The 21312-nt window shown below is 34.8% G+C and overlaps 1 protein-coding gene across 1 annotated transcript; it reads left to right on the plus strand.

Moving 5' to 3' along the window:
* The first annotated feature begins 5055 nt into the window (after positions 1-5055).
* On the plus strand, positions 5056-12630 carry LOC141696880 (uncharacterized). Its single transcript, XM_074501016.1, has 5 exons — positions 5056-5576; positions 9132-9849; positions 10963-11335; positions 11868-12243; positions 12382-12630. Exons 1-4 carry the CDS (start codon positions 5321-5323, stop codon positions 11916-11918), a joined length of 1398 nt encoding a protein of 465 aa, XP_074357117.1. The 5' UTR covers positions 5056-5320; the 3' UTR covers positions 11919-12243; positions 12382-12630.
* The last annotated feature ends 8682 nt before the right edge of the window (positions 12631-21312 follow it).

Below are 21312 nucleotides of genomic sequence, written 5' to 3' on the forward strand. Positions count from 1 at the left end.
GATGCTGACACTAGCTGTATCATCCTATCAACTGTTGGCTACTCAGGGAAATGAGGAGGCAGAAAAGACTTTAAACCTAGTACATACTTCAGAATCTCTACAAAGGGATAAAGCTACTGTCAATATGTTGCATTTTACAGCTGGAGAGCCATCTGAATAATTTGGAGTAAATTCTAATGATGATGACTTTGGTTATTTTGATGGAAGCATGAGCTTAAGGGGAGATGAAGGCCCAAACTCTATTCCAGAGTTACCTGAATGGGCATTGACAAAGGAGTCTACACAGGGAATTTCAATGTATCCTTGGTCAAACAAGTCATGGCTATCCAAAAGGCAATTCAGGAAACTTCCAATGCTGGTACCAAGGCCATTCTCCAAGCACACTTAGATTCTCTACATCTCATGAAGCTACAACAACTAAGACAGAATCTAAGTGTGGATGAACTCAAAAAGGATATAGCTGACTTAAAGTCCTACACTACTGAGAAACTTGATGCAGTTATGCCCTTTGGTACTATGCAGGAACTGTTACTAAGACTGAGAAGAGAATCAGATGCTGAAAAGAAGATGGCCAAATTGGAGCAAAGAGTTCAAATTATTGAGAACTCTATGGTGACCATTCTTCAAAATCAACAGTCTCAGACAAGTCTTCTAATGCAACTGGCTAAAGCACAGGGCTTGACCCCTCTCCTTGATGATAATAAAAAAGGGGAGAATAAAGGGGAAGGGGAGCCATCTACACAAATTCAAATATCTAAAGTGCTAGTTCGTGCCATCACTACTTCTCCAAAACTTCAAATCAAAGGAAAGCTTGATGGAACTGACCTAATCCAGATAGCAGCAGCTGAGATGGAGGTGAAAGAGCAATGGAGGAGAATTGATGAAAGGATACAACAAGTGTTTGGCTCTATAACTACAAAATCTTTATCTGTGAAACATAGCACAAAAGTTGAGCCAATCATTATGGAGTAAAAGCCAGTAAGGAGGAATAAGGTTGGAGAAACTTCTTCAAGGAACCTGAAGCCCATGGTACTCAAGCCAACCACCAGATTCAACAAGGACTCTACAAAGAACCCGCTAAATTTTGCTCAACTAAAAGAAGTGGATTTTCCTCTTCCAAAGCCTGATGAAGACAAAGTTTTGGGTGGTAATATCATAAAGCACAAAGAGACCAAAGATGCAGTGGAAAGAATGAATATGGCTATTATCTATAGAGAGGGAAAGAGAATCTGTGTGATTCAAGAACATCCCAAATTCTCAATAGCCAAGAAGGAAGAGATCATGAGGTTAAAGGAAGAAGCTAAAAAGTTGGAAGCTGACAAAAGAGCACATGCAAAGGCTGAAAACAGCTAAAGTCAATTCAACTTGAAGAAGAGAAGAAAGAGATTGAAGACAAGAGTGAAAACAAGACTGAAAACATAAATGTGGATATGGGGAATATGCTTGGTGAAAGTGTGGAGGAAAGAAGTGAGGAAAGAAAGGAATGGCAGAAGGGGAACAGAAGGAAGGCCAAGGCAAAAAGGAAGAGTGAAGATAACACTGAAGAAATTCAATCAAAATCTAAACCACTACCTTCCATTCATGAACCTTTTGTTGCTGATCCTAGTATCAATATCCATGGTGAACCAATCATCCCTAAAGAGGAACCTATTGATTGGGACACCATCAAATTGCCTTCCTTCTTAACCACTCCTCCACCACCAAGAAACAAAAAGGACAAATCAGAAAATCCATACCTCCCCTAACCTCAAAAAAATTAACTCAGAAATAAAAGCCTAAGCTTAAGCCACAAATCTCAAAGGATGATGATGTTCACATTTGTGACATAAAAGAACATACAGATATTGAACTCTACCTGGATGAGCTGGAGGAAGTAAGGGGAATAGATGCCTACAAACAGCTACCAGAAAGGCTAGTGTTCAAGTATAAAGGAAGTGTGGAAAGGACTTGGCCTCTTCAAAGAATTCTAAATGAGGGCTATTCTACCTTGATTAGAGTCTACTTAGCTATAAAAATGGACACTGGTTTTACCAGGACTGCCAAGACTGAGATTCTCAATAAGATTGCCAACATAAGGAAGACTTGGAGGGAGTCAAATTCCTAGCCTAGAACAATACTCATCCCAGAGCATGGAATTACAATTCATAAATCACCTCATTGGTTGATGGAGTTCAGAGATAATAAAGGAGTCAGAAGATTTTTCAGACTTGAAGACCAGCTTAAGATTGCTAGTAATGAAACTCTCAAGGACATGCAATCCAAGTTGGATATCAGTGATGAAGATGTGGCTGAATTCTACAGACAACTCCAACTCCAAGTAGAGGAAAATGACAGGAGGCTAGGAAAGAAAATAAGGGAACAAAGGAAAAGAAGATGATTTGCTCAGGCTGGAGGAGCACCCTTGGAAACTCTGTAAATCTTCAACTCTATCTCAGTACAAACACTTTTGCAGCACTTTTGAATTTCTACTTAGTTGGCTGAATTCTACAGACAACTCCAACTCCAAGTAGAGGAAAATGACAGGAGGCTAGGAAAGAAAATATGGGAACAAAGGAAAAGAAGATGATTTGCTCAGGCTGGAGGAGCACCCTTGGAAACTCTGTAAATCTTCAACTCTATCTCAGTACAAACACTTTTGCAGCACTTTTGAATTTCTACTTAGTTTCAACTCATATATTTGTTAAGTGTTTTGTTATCATCAAGTTAACCCTGAATTTATGCCTACAATTCTAGTAGACATAAATAGGGGGAGATTGTTAGGAATATATGTGTATTAGTTTGATGATAAGTTAAACTAAAACACTTAAGTAGAAAACTAGTGTTTGTAGCCTCAACGGATAAGACCACTTTGGCTATCCGTTGATGGAATAACTTTACTTAGAAATAAGTTTAGTATTGTAGCACATTTCAGTCTTTGTAATTGAGTTATAATTCTTAGAAGTTGTAGGAAATTATAAGTCATGTTGACTACTAGTGGATATGCAAATAGGAGGGCTAATTGTAAATATTTCATGCCTTGTAATTTTGTATAAATGAAGTAGTATCAACTGGTAAATTAAAGGCCTTCAACGGATGAGAAACAAAACTTCAACGGATGTCTCTAAAGCTTCAACGGATGTCTCTAAAGCTTCAACGGATAACATCCCTCAACGGATAAGAGCATCAACAGATAAAGTCATCAACGGATGAAAGCTTCAATGGATGCTCAGTTCCATAGCAGTTGATAGTGACAATTCATAAGCTGGCAGAGGCACATGGGTTGACAGAGATAATTGGAATGTGGCAGCCTCTTGGAGGAATCAAGAAAAAGCAGCATTTCCATTCTGGTGCAAACAAGGAAGTATTCAAAGATTCACAGATTATCTTAGATTGCATTGGATAGAGGAATGAAGAAGAAAATGTGAAGGACTATTTTATAATTATATTTTATCTTTGTCTTCACTTGTAAAACTTGGTGATATATAAATCAAGTTGCATCTAGTAATTAGGTGTGAATTTTCAAGAGCTGTTTAGAAAAATTCAGAGAGAAAATCATCTAGTTTGTACTAGGAAGCAGCTGTGAACAATTCTTTATATCACAGATTTTCTGAAATACACATCTCTAGTGGAACAACAAATCCACCAGAAAAGTTTTAAAAGCTTATGTGTTCTTTACATTTGTGTTTTGAATATATATCTGTCTGCACTTGCTTAAAGCAATTCACACACGTCTGTTCATTATACACTTAGCCTTTGAAACTGCTCAAAACTTTAAAAAGTTTTGAGATTTACATTCAACCCCCCTCTGTAAATCTCATTGTTAGTTCCTTCGGAATAACAAAACATACCAGATACTTGAGTTCAAAATACCAATTTAAGCCTGAAATGAAGCGTTCCAAGTAGATATAAAATCCACTTATCAATAGTTGTAAGGGCACACCACACACACTCATTCTGCATTGCAACTATGATCAGCTTTTGATCTTTCCGTTATGTTGTTTGTATGAACATAGGTTGCACTGAACTCCTTAAAGAATTTTATCACGAATATAATACAACAAAAACATTTTGCACTGTAAATTTTCAAGATTATTTCAATAGTTCTATTAATGTATCCGCTCAACATCTAATGCGGTGACATCAATATGTTACCATTGAATACTCTTCTCCAAATAAAGCTCTAAATTTATTTTTTTTCTTAAATTTTAGTTTCTCCAATCTAGCTCTAAATTTATTTTGAAAAAATGACAAAATAGCCGATTTTTGAAAAAATTTAACAAAAATAGTCATTCTGAAAAAAGTGGCCAATTTTGGCCGATTGAATACTCCACTGTCAGTTGGGTATCCCAATTTGTATAAGATACTCCACTGGTAGTTGGGTATTTCATATATGGGATACTCCACTGCCAGTTGAGTATCTTGTATAAAGTAGATACTCCACTCACAGTTGGGTATCCCATCGGCTAAAGTTGACCAACTTTTCAGAAATTGGTTATTTTTGTCAATTTTGTGTAAAAACAGGCTAAATTTGTCTGTTGGGAAGTGATTGTAATTGAGCAGGCTTCTTTTTCGTGTATTGTTAATTTTGCTTGTATTTTTTTTCTTGTTTTTTCAGCTGTCTTTTTAGTTTTTTTTTAGTTTTTTCTGAATTAGGAATAACCGTTTAACCAAAATATTATCGATTTATGAAAATTTGAACGCTATTTTAAAAATAAATACTCCCTTCATCTCATATTATATTTCTTGTTTTGACTAATCTGTGTTCAAATTGATAAAGTTTTGACCGATAATTATGATGATTTGATGTATTATTTTAAAAAAAAATAAAAAATATATTTAAAAGAAAATTAGATATATTTTCTAATGACACTAATTTTAAAATTTATTTAATAATATATTATATATAATTTACGGTTAAAATTATAAATAATTTAACTGTACACTAATTAAAACCGGACAAATAATATGAGACATGGAGTATGAAATACAGCTTATGTACTTAAATTCAATTTTCAGGTGCACCCGTTCGAATTCCCAATTACAAGTACAACACACGGCACCCGTAAAAAAGAATTAACAAAATAAAGAAAAACAAAACTCCCCAACGCGTCAAACCCTATCTCTCTCTCCCAACAACAATTATTATTCTGAAAGACCCCCAATTATCACACAACACACTCATTCCTTTTCTCAAACAAGCCCTAATTTCACCCCCAATTCTCAATGAAACTCTCAATTCACATCCACTCTACCCTCTCTTACACTCCCAATCTCACCTCTTTCTAACACAATTAACACTCACACACACACAACACGCACACAATTCGAGTCGTCTATTTACATGGCAGGATCTGTGGACGATCTCGCCGCGCCACCTGAGTCATGGGAGGTAGCTGATTTAGACGCTAGTATGGCGAGATTGATGCTTAAAAATCGTGATTCTGTTGCGAGTTCGAAGTCTATTGAACTCGGTGGCGGTGATGTGGCTGCTTCCAGTGTCGGATCTTCTGTTGCGCCCGTGGCGTCGGATGATGTGGTTAATTCAGTCGATCAGTTTCTTCGTGAAGCTATTCAGAATCCTCGAGAACGTGTTTCCGGTGATTACTCGATCTTTTTACTCTTCTGATTCAGCTTTTTTGAGTAAATGTTGATAATTTAACTTATGGAGATTGCTTAATTATCGAGGTTAAAAAGACACTGCGTTACGTTATTAATTTATCGAGATTTTACTGTATTTGTAGATGATACTGATGAACTTAAGTGTTGTCTTATAAGTACGTTGCGGAAGGTGGATTTTATTAGCTTATCAAAGTTATTATTTTTTTAATAAAAGACTACTTATCTGCTGGTTTCTCGTTCGATTTAGCTATATACAGTAAGACATCATTTTATTAATTTATCGAGGTTAAAAATGTGCGGTGTTTGCAGTGATTGCTTTTTATTTACTCTGTAGCTTTAGCTTTATTCAGTAAAACGTCTATAAATTAGTTGATTCTGACAGTGGATAGTGATTTTATTAACTTATTGAGATTTATTCATTTCTCAAGGTTTAGAATACACTGTGTCTGTTTTGTTAGTAATTTATATGGATTCTACTATATCTGCATGTAGAAATATATGTATGTGTGTGTATATTGTATATCTCATGATTGCACTTACAATAATTGTTTAAGTGCAATTTAGTAATGATAATTGTGGACCGATTGATTAACGGTTTTTTGACCCATCTTTCTGGCAAGCTAGTATGAAGATATTGAGATATCTGTTGAATACGGAGCAGATGTTTTGTTTGATGTTCAAATTTGTTTCGGTTGCTACAAATATGGTTTTGCATTTTGTTTTTGGCATTCTGGGAGATGTTTTTCGGTTTTTTAGTTTTAGTCACCGACTCACTGTATGTGGATCCTATCTGGAATTCTGTTCATGGACTGATTCAGCTGTTAGTCTTTAAGACATAAATTAGTTATTGGTATACAATGATATTTTAATAGCCATTTTAATTATTTTAAATGGTATGTTCAACTAGATATAAAGTTGAGGTTAGAATTGTATACGACAAAGAGAAGTGCTCATCTCAAATTTCCATTTAAAATAAAATTTTCTTGTTCAACTACATGTAAGATGTAAAAGCATACTATTCGGTAACTACAAACCTATTTGGTAACTGGGGGAAGGGGGGATTGTTGATCGTTGCTGATAACTATAGCAGCCAGTCTGCCTTGGTAAGATTAAAGTTAAATTATTACAATTCATTCTGCTTAGTTTCTATGAATTTAGTATATAATCAGTAAATTATAAAATATTTAGTTTCTTCACATGTTCTGACTTTTCTTTGGTATTGTTGATAGTTGCTGATAACTATAGCAGCCAGTCTGCCTTGGTAAGATTAAAGTTAAATTACTACAATTCATTCAGCTTAGTTGCTATGATTTTAGTATATAATCAGTGAATTATAAAAATTTAGTTTCTTCACATGTTCTGACTTTTATTTGGTAAAAAACTGAAGAGGACCCTTAATTCTTCAGGTTTGTAAATAGAGAACTAAGAACTATAAAGTTTTTTGCGAGAACTACCGTTTTTTCTCCTATTAGTGTATTCCTATCAGTAACTACTGTTTTTTCTCCTATTAACTTATTCCTATCAGGATATTGTACTTGAAACAGGGTAAACCAGTGTTGTTAAATGATAGTAGTATTAGTTAATTTTACTGCCTTTATTCGTGCTCCTTTATTTACTAGTCTGAATCTTTGCACAAATATCCTCACAAATTGGTATCAGGACATTGCCAATCCATAACAGAGCTTGCAAGCTCTTAAGCTATCTGTATCTGAATGGATTCCATCTCAGTCATGTTCCCTGTAGAGATTTTTTTTTTTGTTTAGCATCTGATTTTCCAGACCTCACTGAGTTAACTCTATCCACTTCTTTTGCTATGTCTTATGGACCTAAATAAACAGAGAACCAAATTAGTAAAATGAAACACTAGAATGTATTGTCAAGTAGCTTGCATCAACAAGTTGTGACTCATATTTGGAAAAAATAGCTGGAACAACCTTCAAAACTAAGTGACGAGAAGAACATGTTTGCTACTACAGTAAGTGAGCGAATGAGTGAATCGTATCTTTTAGTTAATTATTTCTCCAAGTTACTGAGCTACTTTGGTCCACCATATACACCAACCATTGAATCATGTACCTTCAAACCGTTTTTCTTGTATTTCATTTCATTTCTGAATAAAATGTATCTCTGATATTTTAATGCACTATCAATTATACACAGGTTAGATGGATTATTAAGTCTGAAAATAATTTTTCGAGTTGTTAAGATTCATTCCCAACTCAAATAATTATTTAGGACTCTCTAGGCTCTATAGCTAGACAGAGACTTTTACTTGTATTATTTTCTTACTTTCTTTACCTGATATCCACGTTATAGCACTGGGTCTCTCATTTTACTGATGCTACTATTAAATTAAAATTAATCAGATGTGCAATGGTAAGCTGTAGCATCTTTAACTTTCTGGCTCTGCAGGTCAGGAAACTCATATTTAGTTAGAAGGAACAAGTGGCAAGAAAGAAACAATGAGATGGAAAGACGCAAAAGAACTGTGCTAGGTTTGGAATCCACAAGCCATAAGGGTTAAGTCCTGAGAATTTAACTCTAGAAGAAAAGATAAAATGTAGCACTTCTATTAAGGGTACAGTCACAGAAGTGGTGAAGTGTATGAGAGTCCCTCTACGTTTGATGACATGTTTAAGAAAATTGCAAATCTAGAAAATCCCATTAGATATAGCAAGTTGTATGTTAAAAATGGGGCGCAATTCACAAACTAATGTTATTATTAGTCTACCAGGCCATCAGACTTTCTGTACTTTATAATGGTGGTAACATATGTAGGTAACAAGGGCCATTCCTCCCAGGAGAAGTCCGTGTATGTGAGGTTTGCCTTTGGGGTTTTATTAAAACTGACGTGTTTTGCTATACTAGCTACTTTTCTTTAGAAGATGAGGTTTTCAGCCCAAGACATCTGGGTTATAATAAATAAACATGCATCATGCACGTGCGTGCTATTTTTTTGTGCTAAAATGTGTAGTGCAAGGATTTATGTGCTTTTGATTGAGGATGTGCTGCTTTGTGTACGAAAATTGATCGATAATCAAATTGCACTTGTTTTATGGTGCAACTACCATAGCATCTATACTAAATCCTTGGTCGGTTTCCATATGAGTTTTACCTCCAAATTATCATTTATGATACATATGTAAGTTGCATCATCAATGTTACATTAATAGCTTAGTTTCTAGGCTACTCTCTTTTTTCAAATTGCTGTGTCTTTTTTTTTACAAGCAACTGTGTATATATATGTATATGTATATGTACCATAAATACTTGCACAAAGTCAAACAACAGATAGTACAGTAATTTTGTTTCCCTATAAATTTAGAGAAAAGTGTTATGAGTAATATTCCAAGCTGCTTAATTTCAACCGTTTATATACACTGGGTATATTTTTTGCTAGAACGGAATAGCTGTGCAGTTACTATATTTTCCACCATCTTTTAAAGAAGACGAACACATTATATAAGTTATAAATTGCTTTTTGTATTCCTATAACCTACTTGTCTGTAATTTATTACTTCGTTCAAATTCAGTACTGCGGATGGAGCAAGATGTTGAGAAGTTTATCCGCGATCCCACCCGACAACAAATGGAGTTCCAGCAGCTGCCAACATCTTACTTGCGGCTGGCTGCTCATCGTGTAGCTCAACACTACTCGCTTCAATCCATGGTTTTATTGGATAACAGCCTTCCCGATGGTACTGCATCAAAAATTATTGTTCGCAAGACTTCAGAGTGCCGGCTTCCTGTGATCCGTCTGGCCGACATCCCTGTAAATTTACCAACAGAAAACAGTGGTGTTGTTAAAGTTGCAATCAAACAGAGACCTCAGAAAAGATCTCAGGGTGCCAATAGTGGAAATTCACATTCAAAAAACAATAGTTCAAAAAGTGTGGAGGAGAGAAAAGAGGAATACAACAAGGCCCGTGCAAGAATATTTAACTCAGCTACTTCTAGTGGGGGTCCAGCCATATCGGAAAGTGTGCCAAGGGTCCAGGATAGGGTCCAGGATCGGTTCCATCATGGGCATGGGTCAATTGGAATGTCTAGAATTGAAGAGCCATCTGCTCCCTTGGTAACTGATATGAACGTTGGGAGGAGCTTGATTAATTCAGCAGGTAGCAGTAGATCATCTAGTAGCGGGATAGAGAAAGAACCAGTTGGTAGGATTAAAACTAACAATAGAGTTGCCATATTCCGGGACCGTGAGGTAGAGCGTAAGGATCCTGATTTTGACAGGAGCTATGACAGGTATGCTTTCTTCACTGTTGTAGTACTTTTCAGTCTTTTTTATATGTTTGAATAAGTTCTGGTTTATGATTCCTGATCACAGACGTTATTTGTGATGTTATTGTTTTGTCACTGTTTACATCATGAAGGATGTTAAGCGCCCCAGTATTAAATGCGTCCATTGCTGACCTTACTATTGAGTTTCATTGGTGCCACTTTATTATTTGTCGTGTGTGGTACCACTAGTCTGCTGGTGCCTGGTGGTGCTGAACCAACTAAAACCATGTAACAGGCTCAGATCTCTATTCACATTTACAATTAATATTCAGTCTAGGCGCTAACAATATATCTCAGTAACATGCACATACACAATCACATGTTGGGTAAGATCTTTAGATACTTGAAAAAGAGCTACATCATATTAATAAGATGCAGTGTTAATTATGTAGGAAAAGGTGGAACAAATAACCTTGGTATACGATGTGACAGTAACAATTATAGCAAGTATGGGGGTTCAGTCAGCATAATAGCTTTGCTACTATATTTTTTGCAAGCAGAACGAGTAGTTGAGTACATCCATATAATAGCTACTAGACTTTTTGTATGATTTAAATGGAGAAAAATCCATCCTTAATGTGGAACGGAGGCATGTCACCAACAATTTGAACATCTCCATGTTATAGTTAAGTAACTTTGTTTAATTTGTTTCTATTACAAGGAAAGAGCCAAAATTAATGTTTCATTATGTGTTCAAGTTTCAGAGCAGGCACATGAAGGAACAAATATAGGTTACAAGATTGATTGTTACTTGTTAGTTATTAGAGTTGCAGTTTTAGTTTAACCTTTGCAAATTCACACAGTTAGATTTTAATTCGTGCATCATTTATAAAGATCATAAAAGTATAGTCTGGTTTAGGCGTTTGACTACTGGAGAAACTCCAACTAGTTTATTTTCTTACATACAATTTCTCGGATCTGGAGAAATATTGACAAATTTATTCTCTTACAAACTTCCAGATATTTTGCATCTGTAATATTCTTGCTGATTAGGATACTGCTTGTTTTAGATTGATGCTGGCTCACTTATTTGTCAGTGAAGCAGTGAGGTAATAAGGTGTATTTCGTTTTGTCCAGATATGCACAGAGATTTGATCCAGGTTTTGGATTCAATGGAGGGCCATATGCCATACAGCCTTTGTACTCTCCTGTTTTGAATTACAGCACAGAGTTTCCACAACTTGGTTCAGCTCCTAGACCTACAATTCCCTCTGATCACCAACCCAGGCCACTCCCACAGCATCTGCCTGGACCATGGGTTACATCGGCAACTCCGACAGGAATTGGGTATGTACCCTCAGAGGCGATGATGACTCCTCCGTTTAGTACTAATCATGTTGGGAACCACTCTGCCTCTACTTTATACTTGCATTCGACTCAGTTTCCTCGCCAGTTACCAGGAATGCAGTTTATCCATCCTCATGAACAAGTGTACCAAACCTTTCCACAGGTATGTTAATTTTTTCCCTGTTCTTATTACTCTTATTGAATGAGCCTGAGTCGAGGTATAGAAAAGTTTAACTGGTTAAATTTAGTCAAAATCTAGTGTAAAGTTCAAGCTAGTACCATGTTGGTTATTGTTAAATATTCAAGCTAGTACCAAGTATCTAGTGTAAATTTACATTGTTAAATATTCCATGCATTATGAGCCGTGTTTGTGCTTAAGAAGCGCGCAACTTACCACTTACCAGCCTGTAATAAATTCGGTTTCAAAGTTAAAGTCATGTAACATTCCACCAGTCGTGCCCTTTGAAATCCAGTGTAGATAGCCTGGATTTCTTATCTCTTTTGCTAACCAATATTCTCTTCCCAACGTCTTTACTTTAAAACAGATCTTGTGCCAAATTTTTAATCTGGTTCACAAATTACTGAAGTATAAAATTATAAGGTTTTGTGTATTGTAATATGTCGAATTACCCCCTTGTCTCATCTGGTACTGACTGTTTATTATGTTCCTTTTTTTTAAACACGTACTTTGGCAGACACATCATCAGCAACCCGATGCAAGTTTTGGATTAGCCCGGCCCCGTTAAGGGGCTTGGGCCATGCCTGCACCCTGTTCAAGCTTTAAATTTGAAAAAGCTATATGCTTAAGTAGCATGGGTGCAGGCATAAGACGCCGAGTTTGACTGGAACATACACATCAACCACGCAGTTTCATAGTATGTCAAACTCGGTAATTGATATTGAGCTTCCTGCAAATTGTTGGAGCTTGCCTGTTGTGGCACGTTGTTTTTTAATTTAAGCTCTCCTCTCTAGAGCTTTTCTTTTGCCACTGATGATGATGATGATGATGAAGAACACAATTATGGAGAAGGATGTATCAGAGCTGAATGAACACTGTTCCAATGGGCGAAGGTAATTGTAGGTCTAACCCTGTCAAGTTTCAGAGACGTCTATCAATCAATGAGTCAGAATTCAAGTAAATTAGCTTGATTCTTACCACTTTTGTCTTTGCTTCTCATGTTAGATATATGTTTATTTATATTCCTACAGCCTTGTTCGGAAACTGCAGAAGACAGCTTTTGCTGTGGATGCTTTGGTACAGGCCGAACGGGGATTAACAAGCTCTGATTGGAACTCGTGCCTTCTGATTTCCAGAAAATTAAGAAGTACATGCCATGTATATGCAATGCTTGCTCTGATTTGAACTTGTATCTGTTTCCAATTTTAAATTATGCTGACCTGCTCTCAAAAATATGAATTTAGCTAATGGTTGATTTATTACTGTTTCATTATCAATTACATTGTCATCTTCTGTCATTTTCCAAGGGGAAACTGGGTGGTATTGGTATTACCTAGCAGTACAGTACAAGAGTAAAAATTGTAGGCGACGGGGTAGCTAAGTTATTCAGCTGCTGTCCACAAAGTAGTACTCCAGGTCCCAGGCAGTGCTTAATAAAAATACCAATTGGGACTCTAATTGGCACGACCATGCAGTGATTAACCGGGTAATCAATGATTAATCAGAAATTATATCCAAGTAGGGGTGTGTAACGGGTTGGTTTGGTCGGTTTTTTACGATCAAATCGGACCGGACCATATATAACAATTTTACAGAATATTGAACAGGAACGGACCTTTTGAAATTTTGGACCAGACAGTGAATTATCGGCCCGGTTCGATAGTTAACGATTTGAAACCTAATTAAATACATAATTATAAAATTTATTATTTTTTTAAAATTTAGATACAAATATTATGTGTAAAATACTAGTTTGAAATGATAACAATTGGGTGGGAGTGAGAAAGTATATAATTATAATAAATATATTAATATATATTGAAACGGTCCGGTTTGGAGATGAAAACTGAGTTGAACAGTAAAATAACGATTTTTATTTGTACCAAACCTAAAGAAGTTGAACAGCCGAAAAAATCGGAAAACGCGGTTTGATTAGTTTGGTCGGTCCGGTTCAGTCGGTTTGAGTTTTTTTACTCACCTGTAAATCCAAGAATTGGTGGATATTAAAATGTTAATAAAACTATTAATACTCGGTATTAGTTATTAATACTATATTATTATTATTATTATTATTATATCATTATAAGAAATATTATGTTAAATATTTATTAAACTCAATCATTCATTTGTTAAAATGGGACTCGAAGCCATAAGATTGAATTTGTTCATTTGGGATATACTGAGTTCGGAGAATTTTTGTTCAAACGTGCCTAGCCGTTATAAAAATGTGTCGAACATACCAAAAATAATTACTATAGATATATACATATATTGAATTACACATCATTTATTAATATAAGAAAAATAAGATATTCTATTTATAATAAATGCAAAAAATAGCAACATACTATTTTTATAAGATAGTCAATCGTTATAACCAACTCCATTGGAGTAAATCAGTTCAACAAATTTTACATGATCATTATTTTATTTATTTTAGTCAACCAATTTATCTAACACTCGTTGAAGATGCTCTTATAACTTACAAGATTATTACAAAGTGGATTTTTCTAACTCGCTCAGTTTGAATACCCGAATTACGAGGGGGGATTCAAGAGGGGCCGTGGAAAACGACGTCGCATCAATCAGCGAGCAAAAGGATTTTGAGAGATTAATCGGTAAAGGTTTCAAATCATATTATATCGATCAGTACCTTCAATTGCGCGTTTTGGTGATCCAATCGAATTTTAGATCTAGGATTTCAGATCTTGTTTTTGCTCATTAGATCAGATATGACGGTGTGGTTTAGAGTTACTATTGTCACTGATTACAAATCAAGCGATTTGAAAAGAAAAGAATACGCCCGCAAGGGTTGACTCAGTTGGTTAAAGAAGGGATAATTATCCTATTGGTCACAGGTTCGAATCCTACGGGATGAGAATTTATAATTATGCCTCTTGAACCAGAGTCTGTCACTTAAGTGAGGTTTATCTTATTTCACGTGGTTTACATGCTATTGCGTGAACCCGTGGGGTTTACCCAGTGCGCACCCGAATGATAGCGACTGCGGGTTCCCTACGATAAAAAAGAAAAAAAATACAAAAGCATTCTTTGCTGGAAACAGTCTCTTCATTCGTTTGAGCGAGTATAAGGCTGTGTACATAATATCTTCCCCTGTTTTGTGCGGTATTTACTGGGTTTGTTTGGTTGGTTGGTGAATGATATGTTGTGATTAATCAGATTGAACATGGAACTGGCTAAGCACTCTATAGATTAATGGGTTTCTAATCACAGATCTTCTTAATATTATGTCCCTGTTAACCATGATCACAGGACAAAACATCCTTTTTGAAGTATTTTGGCAGCATAATGAGATTTTTATTCTAGCAACTAGAATAGAGGTCTACAATTGGTTAAAGGCCTTTTATAACTGCTCAAGTTCACACTGAATGCATATCGAACCTAAAAATTTAAAAGTTCACAAAATTTTGTAATTTTGGAGACAAGATACGTTGTAAAATTGATCTAATTCTATTGCTTTTGGAGCCAAGGGTTGGAGGTTTATATAGATACAGGTTGGTTTGATATCGACTACATTCTCGCAAACGCAAGTAAATCGAGTATGCCAGAAGACTATATGTCATGTACTACTTAATTTTCTGTAAATCGAGTATGACAGATAACAAACGCAACTATAATGCATGCTTTAGTAAACTGTAGGTTTTCAGGCCAATGCTGGGCTTTAGCTGCTCCAGAGCTGCAATATGCTCATGGGGATAACTTTTTAACCTGGATAACTCAGGTTCTGAACAAATGTAACAGTGAGAAGAGTAAGAGAGCAGAAATTGTTAGAAAATGGAAAGTCTGAGACATGTTTTAGACATGTTCTTCATGTAATTTCCTAAAACTAATTGTTGGAGGTTGTTCCTTGTAATGAGGACTTAAACTTTCATGTGTGGATCTAAGTCATTTTCTTAGTGTAATCCATATAGAAATTGAGTTGAAGTAAGTAGCTTGAAATGGGTTTGTGGGTTATGTCCCACTTTAATTAAGTAAAGAGGAATTTTACATAATATTTAATTAAAATATTTACTGACTTATTATATTGTTTTATGATGAATATTGAATATGCGTAACAGTAAGGATTTGTTAAGCAATACCCGTTGATGCACATAACTCAGTATCTGTTGAAGTACAATGTGGTTTATCTGTTGAAGTTCAGTGTGGATTATCCATTGATGGATTTATCTGTTGAAGTTCAGTGTGGATTTATCCGTTGATGTTCAGTGTGGATTATCCGTTGATGGATTGATCATGTGCATTATCCATTGATGGGAAAATCCTGATGGGCTGGCTAAGCCAGGAATTTACAAATCCCGATCGGCTGGCTGTTACGTTTCTGAAAATATTCATTAAATGCAATTTAATTCTGAATATTTATTTTAATTAACGTATGGAATAGGGAGGCTGATACCTGTAAACACAAAATCTTGAAACCCTGACTGCTACATATCTCTATTTCTCTCCTCCATAATATACAGAATATAACATAGGTTTTCTGGGCGAACTGAGATACAGGTCGCTGTTGAGTGCTACGTATCTGTGGACGAAGTATCCTGAGCTGTTGTATCCTAGAAATTATATTGCTGCAACCCAACACAGCGTAAGTGGGGCAATAATCTCTTCAAGAACAGTCTAGACTTCTCAAATGCTAGGCGACTCAGCTGTTCATAGTTCTTTAAGACTTGATAAAGCTTCTGTGAGAGCTAAGTATTTTATTCAATCTTTGTCAATTCAGTTACTAATTTATCTTGTTATTTTGCCTTCATATTTTGTTTCGTTATTTGGTTTAATTGCATTTTCTTGTTATACCTGATTATATAACTATCCTGTTGTTGAAGAAATTTCGTAACAACACGAAATCGAAGGTTGCTAAAATAGTAGAGCGCAATTCGAATAAATGTGGTTAATTTTAGGGGTTAGGGTTTATAAAAAATAGGGTGGCTGGACTTGGGAGGTCTCTCGATTTGTCTCGTTGTATCGGATCCCTTTACCAAGATACCTGTGTATCAATTTATATTGGATCAAGCCTACGCAGTTCTGTGAAATTTGAGCTTATCCCTAAGAGATTTTAGGGATAAGTTTCGTTAATGTGATAATTACCGATTTTATTTGATTTAATCCGAGCGTTGTGATATCTTCCTGATTTGAAGAATATCGTTGAGAGATATTTTCCGTTATTGATTTATTGAAATTGATTCTTTCCTCGTTTCGGAGAGAGGATAACTTGGGGCTTAAGCAATTAATTATTAATCGTAATTAATCACTAACAAATTACGGAATTATTAAAAAGTATTTGTCATGCCAAAACATGGCATAACAACTACCCCCAGTTCTTTAGTGTAGCTTGCTGCAATGGAGAACTAAATATTCTTCAATCGCTGAAACAACTAAAAATCAGAGTTTAGTACATAACATAGAGCACCTTCGTGCTCAAAATAATTATGCAAATGCATGTGCGAGACCATGTAAGATCCGAAAAAGATACATATTTTTCTTGTTTGTGGTTGTGCGAGCACAAATTTATAAATCCATTGCGAACAATGATGTTAAGTTGAACCTTGGCGTACACACTTCAAGATAGATATAACAGCCGATTGTAAAATTATATTATTGAGGTGAACTGCTAGTATTATATGAATGTAACAAGATCAACAAACATGCCTTCATCAAACGATAAGGTGGAACTCCCGACCTTCAATCTCTTTCTGTACTTAAGATAAGGTGAGCTCGCACCTTGAATCTCTTTCCATACTTGAGATAAGGTGAGCTCGTACCTTCAATCTTTCCATTTGTAATCTTTTTGCCTATCTAGGCGTAAGGTGTCAACAATACAAGTTCACAATCGGTAGTGTATATCGTTCCAAGTGGTTGTCTCAGCTACCCAACATAACAATTCCCATTCACAAGTTTGAAAATATTTTTCAACATATATGTATTATCGCGACAGTATATGCAAAATATTTTAAACGCAATTCAAACATAATAAATATGCCAATTTAAAATTGTCGCGATACTTATTTTCCCGAAAATAATGCTCTTTATTAAACATTTTCCCAAAATTATGCAACTAGCATAAATATTTTATCTTTCAGAAAGATGCAACCTGTACGATCATCTAAAAATTTATAATTCTCTCAAATAAATATTACGTACGATATTTTCTAAAAATATATGTGTCATTCAACACAATAATTTTACAAGCACAATAATATATTACTCGCACCCATTTTTAATTAATAAATATTTTCAGCATAAAAATATTTGAGAACATAATTTTTACATGCGTAGCATATTATAATTAATTGCTAAAAATTAAAATAAAAATTCGAAAACTTATCTTCGAGTTTCTGGGCCACTTTGCTTGTCAGCTACCTTGCTCCTTCCATACATGTCCTGCTTGTGTTCGATAGTACACCGATTTGTTGGTTGTCTTTATTCTTGATGTACTTCGCGGGTTCCACAATAACTTACATCCTTGCCTTGTTTTTTTTAATCTTCGTGTTTCAAATTATGTACACAGTTTCCTGTTTCCTTTTTTTCTATGTCTTCGTGCGTGGCCTTGCTAGTTACTTGTCCTTTTTTCTTTTGCTGCCATGTTTGCATGTCGCCGCCGGGTCTTGTGGTTCACCATGAGACTGTCTTTGCTACTCCGTGTTGCACTGTCTGGACTCCACCAAATTGTGTGTTGTGTAGTTTTTTTTCACTATTGATAATCCGCATCGACCCCCCTTTACGTATAAGCCATAAACCCCACGAATTTTGCAAAATTTATTCGTCCTCCTCGAATAATAAACCCCTCCTTCTAGCGCCAAATGTTGTTGAAGAAATTTCGTAACAACACGAAATCGAAGGTTGCTGAAATAGTAGAGCGTAATTCGAATGAATGTGGTTAATTTTAGGGGTTAATGTTTATAAAAAATAGGGTGGCTGGATTTGGAAGGTGTCTCGATTTGTCTCGTTGTATCGGATCCCTTTGCCAAGATGTCTGCGTATCAATTTATATTGGATCAAGTCTACGCAGTTCTGTGAAATTTGGGCTTTATCCCTAAGAGACTTTAGGGATAAGTTTCGTTAATGTGGTAATTACCGATTTTATCTGATTTAATCTGAACGTTGTGATATCTTCCTGATTTGAAGAATATCGTTGAGAGATATTTTCCGCTATTGATTTATTGAGATTGATTCTTTCCTTGTTTCGGAGAGAGGATAACTTGGGGTTTAAGCAATTAATTATTAATCGTAATTAATAATTAACACTTTACGGAATTATTAAAAAGTACTTACCATGCCAAAATGTGGCATAACATGTCTCATTGTTGCGCGTAATGTAAAATAATAGCCAACAGGAAATTGCCAATTTGTGTTGACAATTTCGAAGGTTTGGAATCCATTAGTGCGGATATCAAGATAGACAGTATTAAGATATCAGTTGATGCTTCAGTATTCGAGGGGAAAGATGCATTTGTTTTGAGGATGACGCCAATAAATCATACTAGTGATTTGATTCAAGCAAAGTCTATATGCAAGTAAGGAATAAGAACTCCAGAAAATGCAGGGGCAATGGCTTTCAAAGAGGCTCTGCATTGAATAAAGGGCAGGATTAACAAAATATGAAAATTGTATCTTATTGTTTAGTGGTGGTGCATGCTATTGGAAGAAGGGTGTCTCCGTTTGGAAACTTTATTGAAGAGTGTCGTAGGGTGTTGCGAGAATTAAACATTGTCGTTATTTTTTTATTAAATGATTTGTTAGAATAGTTATTTACGTTTTAGATACCGAAGCATATTTTTTTTCTAATCGAGTTTTCAATAAAAATGATGTTGTTATTGATGTTATGAATGTTTTGAAAATTGATTTAGAAGTTTAATAAAATCAATTTTACTTTAAAAAACAATGTCTCAAAATATATGTGGAATCTTACAATAACTTTTACATACAAATGAAAAAGAATAGAAATTAGAAACAAAATTTTATTATAGCTAAAGAATACAAAAATGTAAAAAATAAGTAGAAACTTTTAGGGCATGTTTTACTTCAACTGTTTTCCAGAAAATTTTTCTAAGAAAATTGGAAAAATAGAAAACATGTTCAAATACAAAATTTTCAAAACAAAAAACTTGGAAAAATAAAAAATACGGTTTCCAGTATTTTCCAAATTATAACTACAAATATGAAAAGTGTGAAAAACAACATTTTGATGTTTTCTAAACCTAGAAAAGTAAAAACACGTTAAACACCTAACCCGCTTGGATCTCTCATATACAAAAACATTTTATATTTTTATTATTTTTAACTTTATTTGGCGTATTAACAATGTTAATTTAGAAAGTTAAAAAAAAGTAGTGAGTAAACAATCAATATATTACTAACTTAACTAATGGAACTTAAAAATTTTCAACACTATAATACATATTCTTAATTAAAAAGTATAATACATATTTGTAATAAAAAAATTCAAAATAGTTTAATTTAACAATTATTTTGTTAGTTTGATTAATATTAATATTTACATTATAAGAGGGAGTTTGATAATATAATAACTAATAACTTATATGTTCGAAAAATAAAGAGGCACTCTTGACTAGAACTTAGTTATGAGTTTGTTGCGCAAGACATGCCTGTATCATAACAAGATTAAGTCATTCTGACAACCCTAAGATTAGTTGTATTGTAACCTTAATCTGTAATTTATACTTGTAACACTTAATGTCTGTAAAATGTAAATGGAGCAGACTGGAGCATTTTTCTCTAAACAGTGTTAAGCCTAAGAATTCTATCTGGAAGAAGATCAAGAAGGTCATGCCTCAGAAGAATTATGAAGAAGCTTAGAGTTGAATAAATCTGTTTGGTGAAAAACATTCTAAGTCAAGATCTCTGCTAGTCATAGAATTAGTGTTATAGAAGTCATTCGAGAACTCAGAAAGACCTATCGAGAACTCAGGAATTGCCTATGGAGAACTCAGGAATTGCCTATCGAGAACTCAGGAAATGCTATTGGAGATATCGATAAGTCAGATACCCATTCGAGAACTCAGAGATATCGACAAGTATACATTCATTAGAGAACTCTGAGTTATCGATAAGTCAAAGTCCATTAGAGAACTCTGAGTTATCGATAAACCAAAATTCACTAGAGAACTCAAAGTTGTCGATAAGTCAAGTCAACAATGAAGTTTCAGAGATATCGACAAGCCAACATGCCTATCGAGATGTCGAGTTCTCTACAGCTTAATTGGAGATCTCGAAGTGAAGAAATTTCTTTAAGTACATAATTGCAGTATAGTTCAATATCCAAGGTTGCAAATCAACAACAATTCACATAGATGGACTGACAAGTCTACAAAAAGCAGCTTGAGAGATGTGCAAGATCAATGGCAAGATTAACTGACAGAGGAAGATTAAAGTAAACACGGGATGCTAAAGATATGCTAAGCCAGAAATGGAAGATTTGCTTTTCTATAAATAGAAATGACAAGTGACAGTTTAGAAAAGCTAATAGCATGTTTATTATCCACTGTGTAAACTAGCATTTAACTGAGTTATAAAGTTAACACTGGTCCTTAGTCAGTAGTAACAATCTAGATAGAAAATCTGGTAATTCTCTCTCAAGAAAGAAGCTAAGTTCTAAAACAAGAAATTAGAGATTTTGTAGCAAAACACTGCTTGAGTTTTAATATAAAATTAAGTGAGTTTTGAAGATCTTTGTTTTACATATTTGCACAGTTATTTATGTTTAACATCTATTCTACTAAATCATTGATAACAACCAACTGCTAAAGCCAAAGTCGATCAAAAATCAAACATTTAAGCCAAAACACATTCACCCCCCCATATTGTATTCATACCTAACAAGTGGTATCAGAGCAAAATCTGAAAGTAAACAGATTAGATCTTGAAAAAAATGAATACACAGAAAATCAGTAGTATCAAGATTCCTCCCTTTGATAAGGCCAACTACA

This window comes from Apium graveolens, chromosome 11 (genome assembly GCF_009905375.1).
Source record: "Apium graveolens cultivar Ventura chromosome 11, ASM990537v1, whole genome shotgun sequence".
Taxonomy (NCBI): Eukaryota; Viridiplantae; Streptophyta; class Magnoliopsida; order Apiales; family Apiaceae; genus Apium; species Apium graveolens.

Excerpts from the sequence above, each read along its gene's own strand:
- LOC141696880 (XM_074501016.1), top strand. The coding sequence starts at position 5,321 with ATGGCAGGATCTGTGGACGATCTCGCCGCGCCACCTGAGTCATGGGAG. Across the intron at positions 5,577-9,131 it reads TCCTCGAGAACGTGTTTCCG|TACTGCGGATGGAGCAAGAT; the intron begins GTGATTACTCGA and ends GTTCAAATTCAG. Across the intron at positions 9,850-10,962 it reads TTTGACAGGAGCTATGACAG|ATATGCACAGAGATTTGATC; the intron begins GTATGCTTTCTT and ends CGTTTTGTCCAG.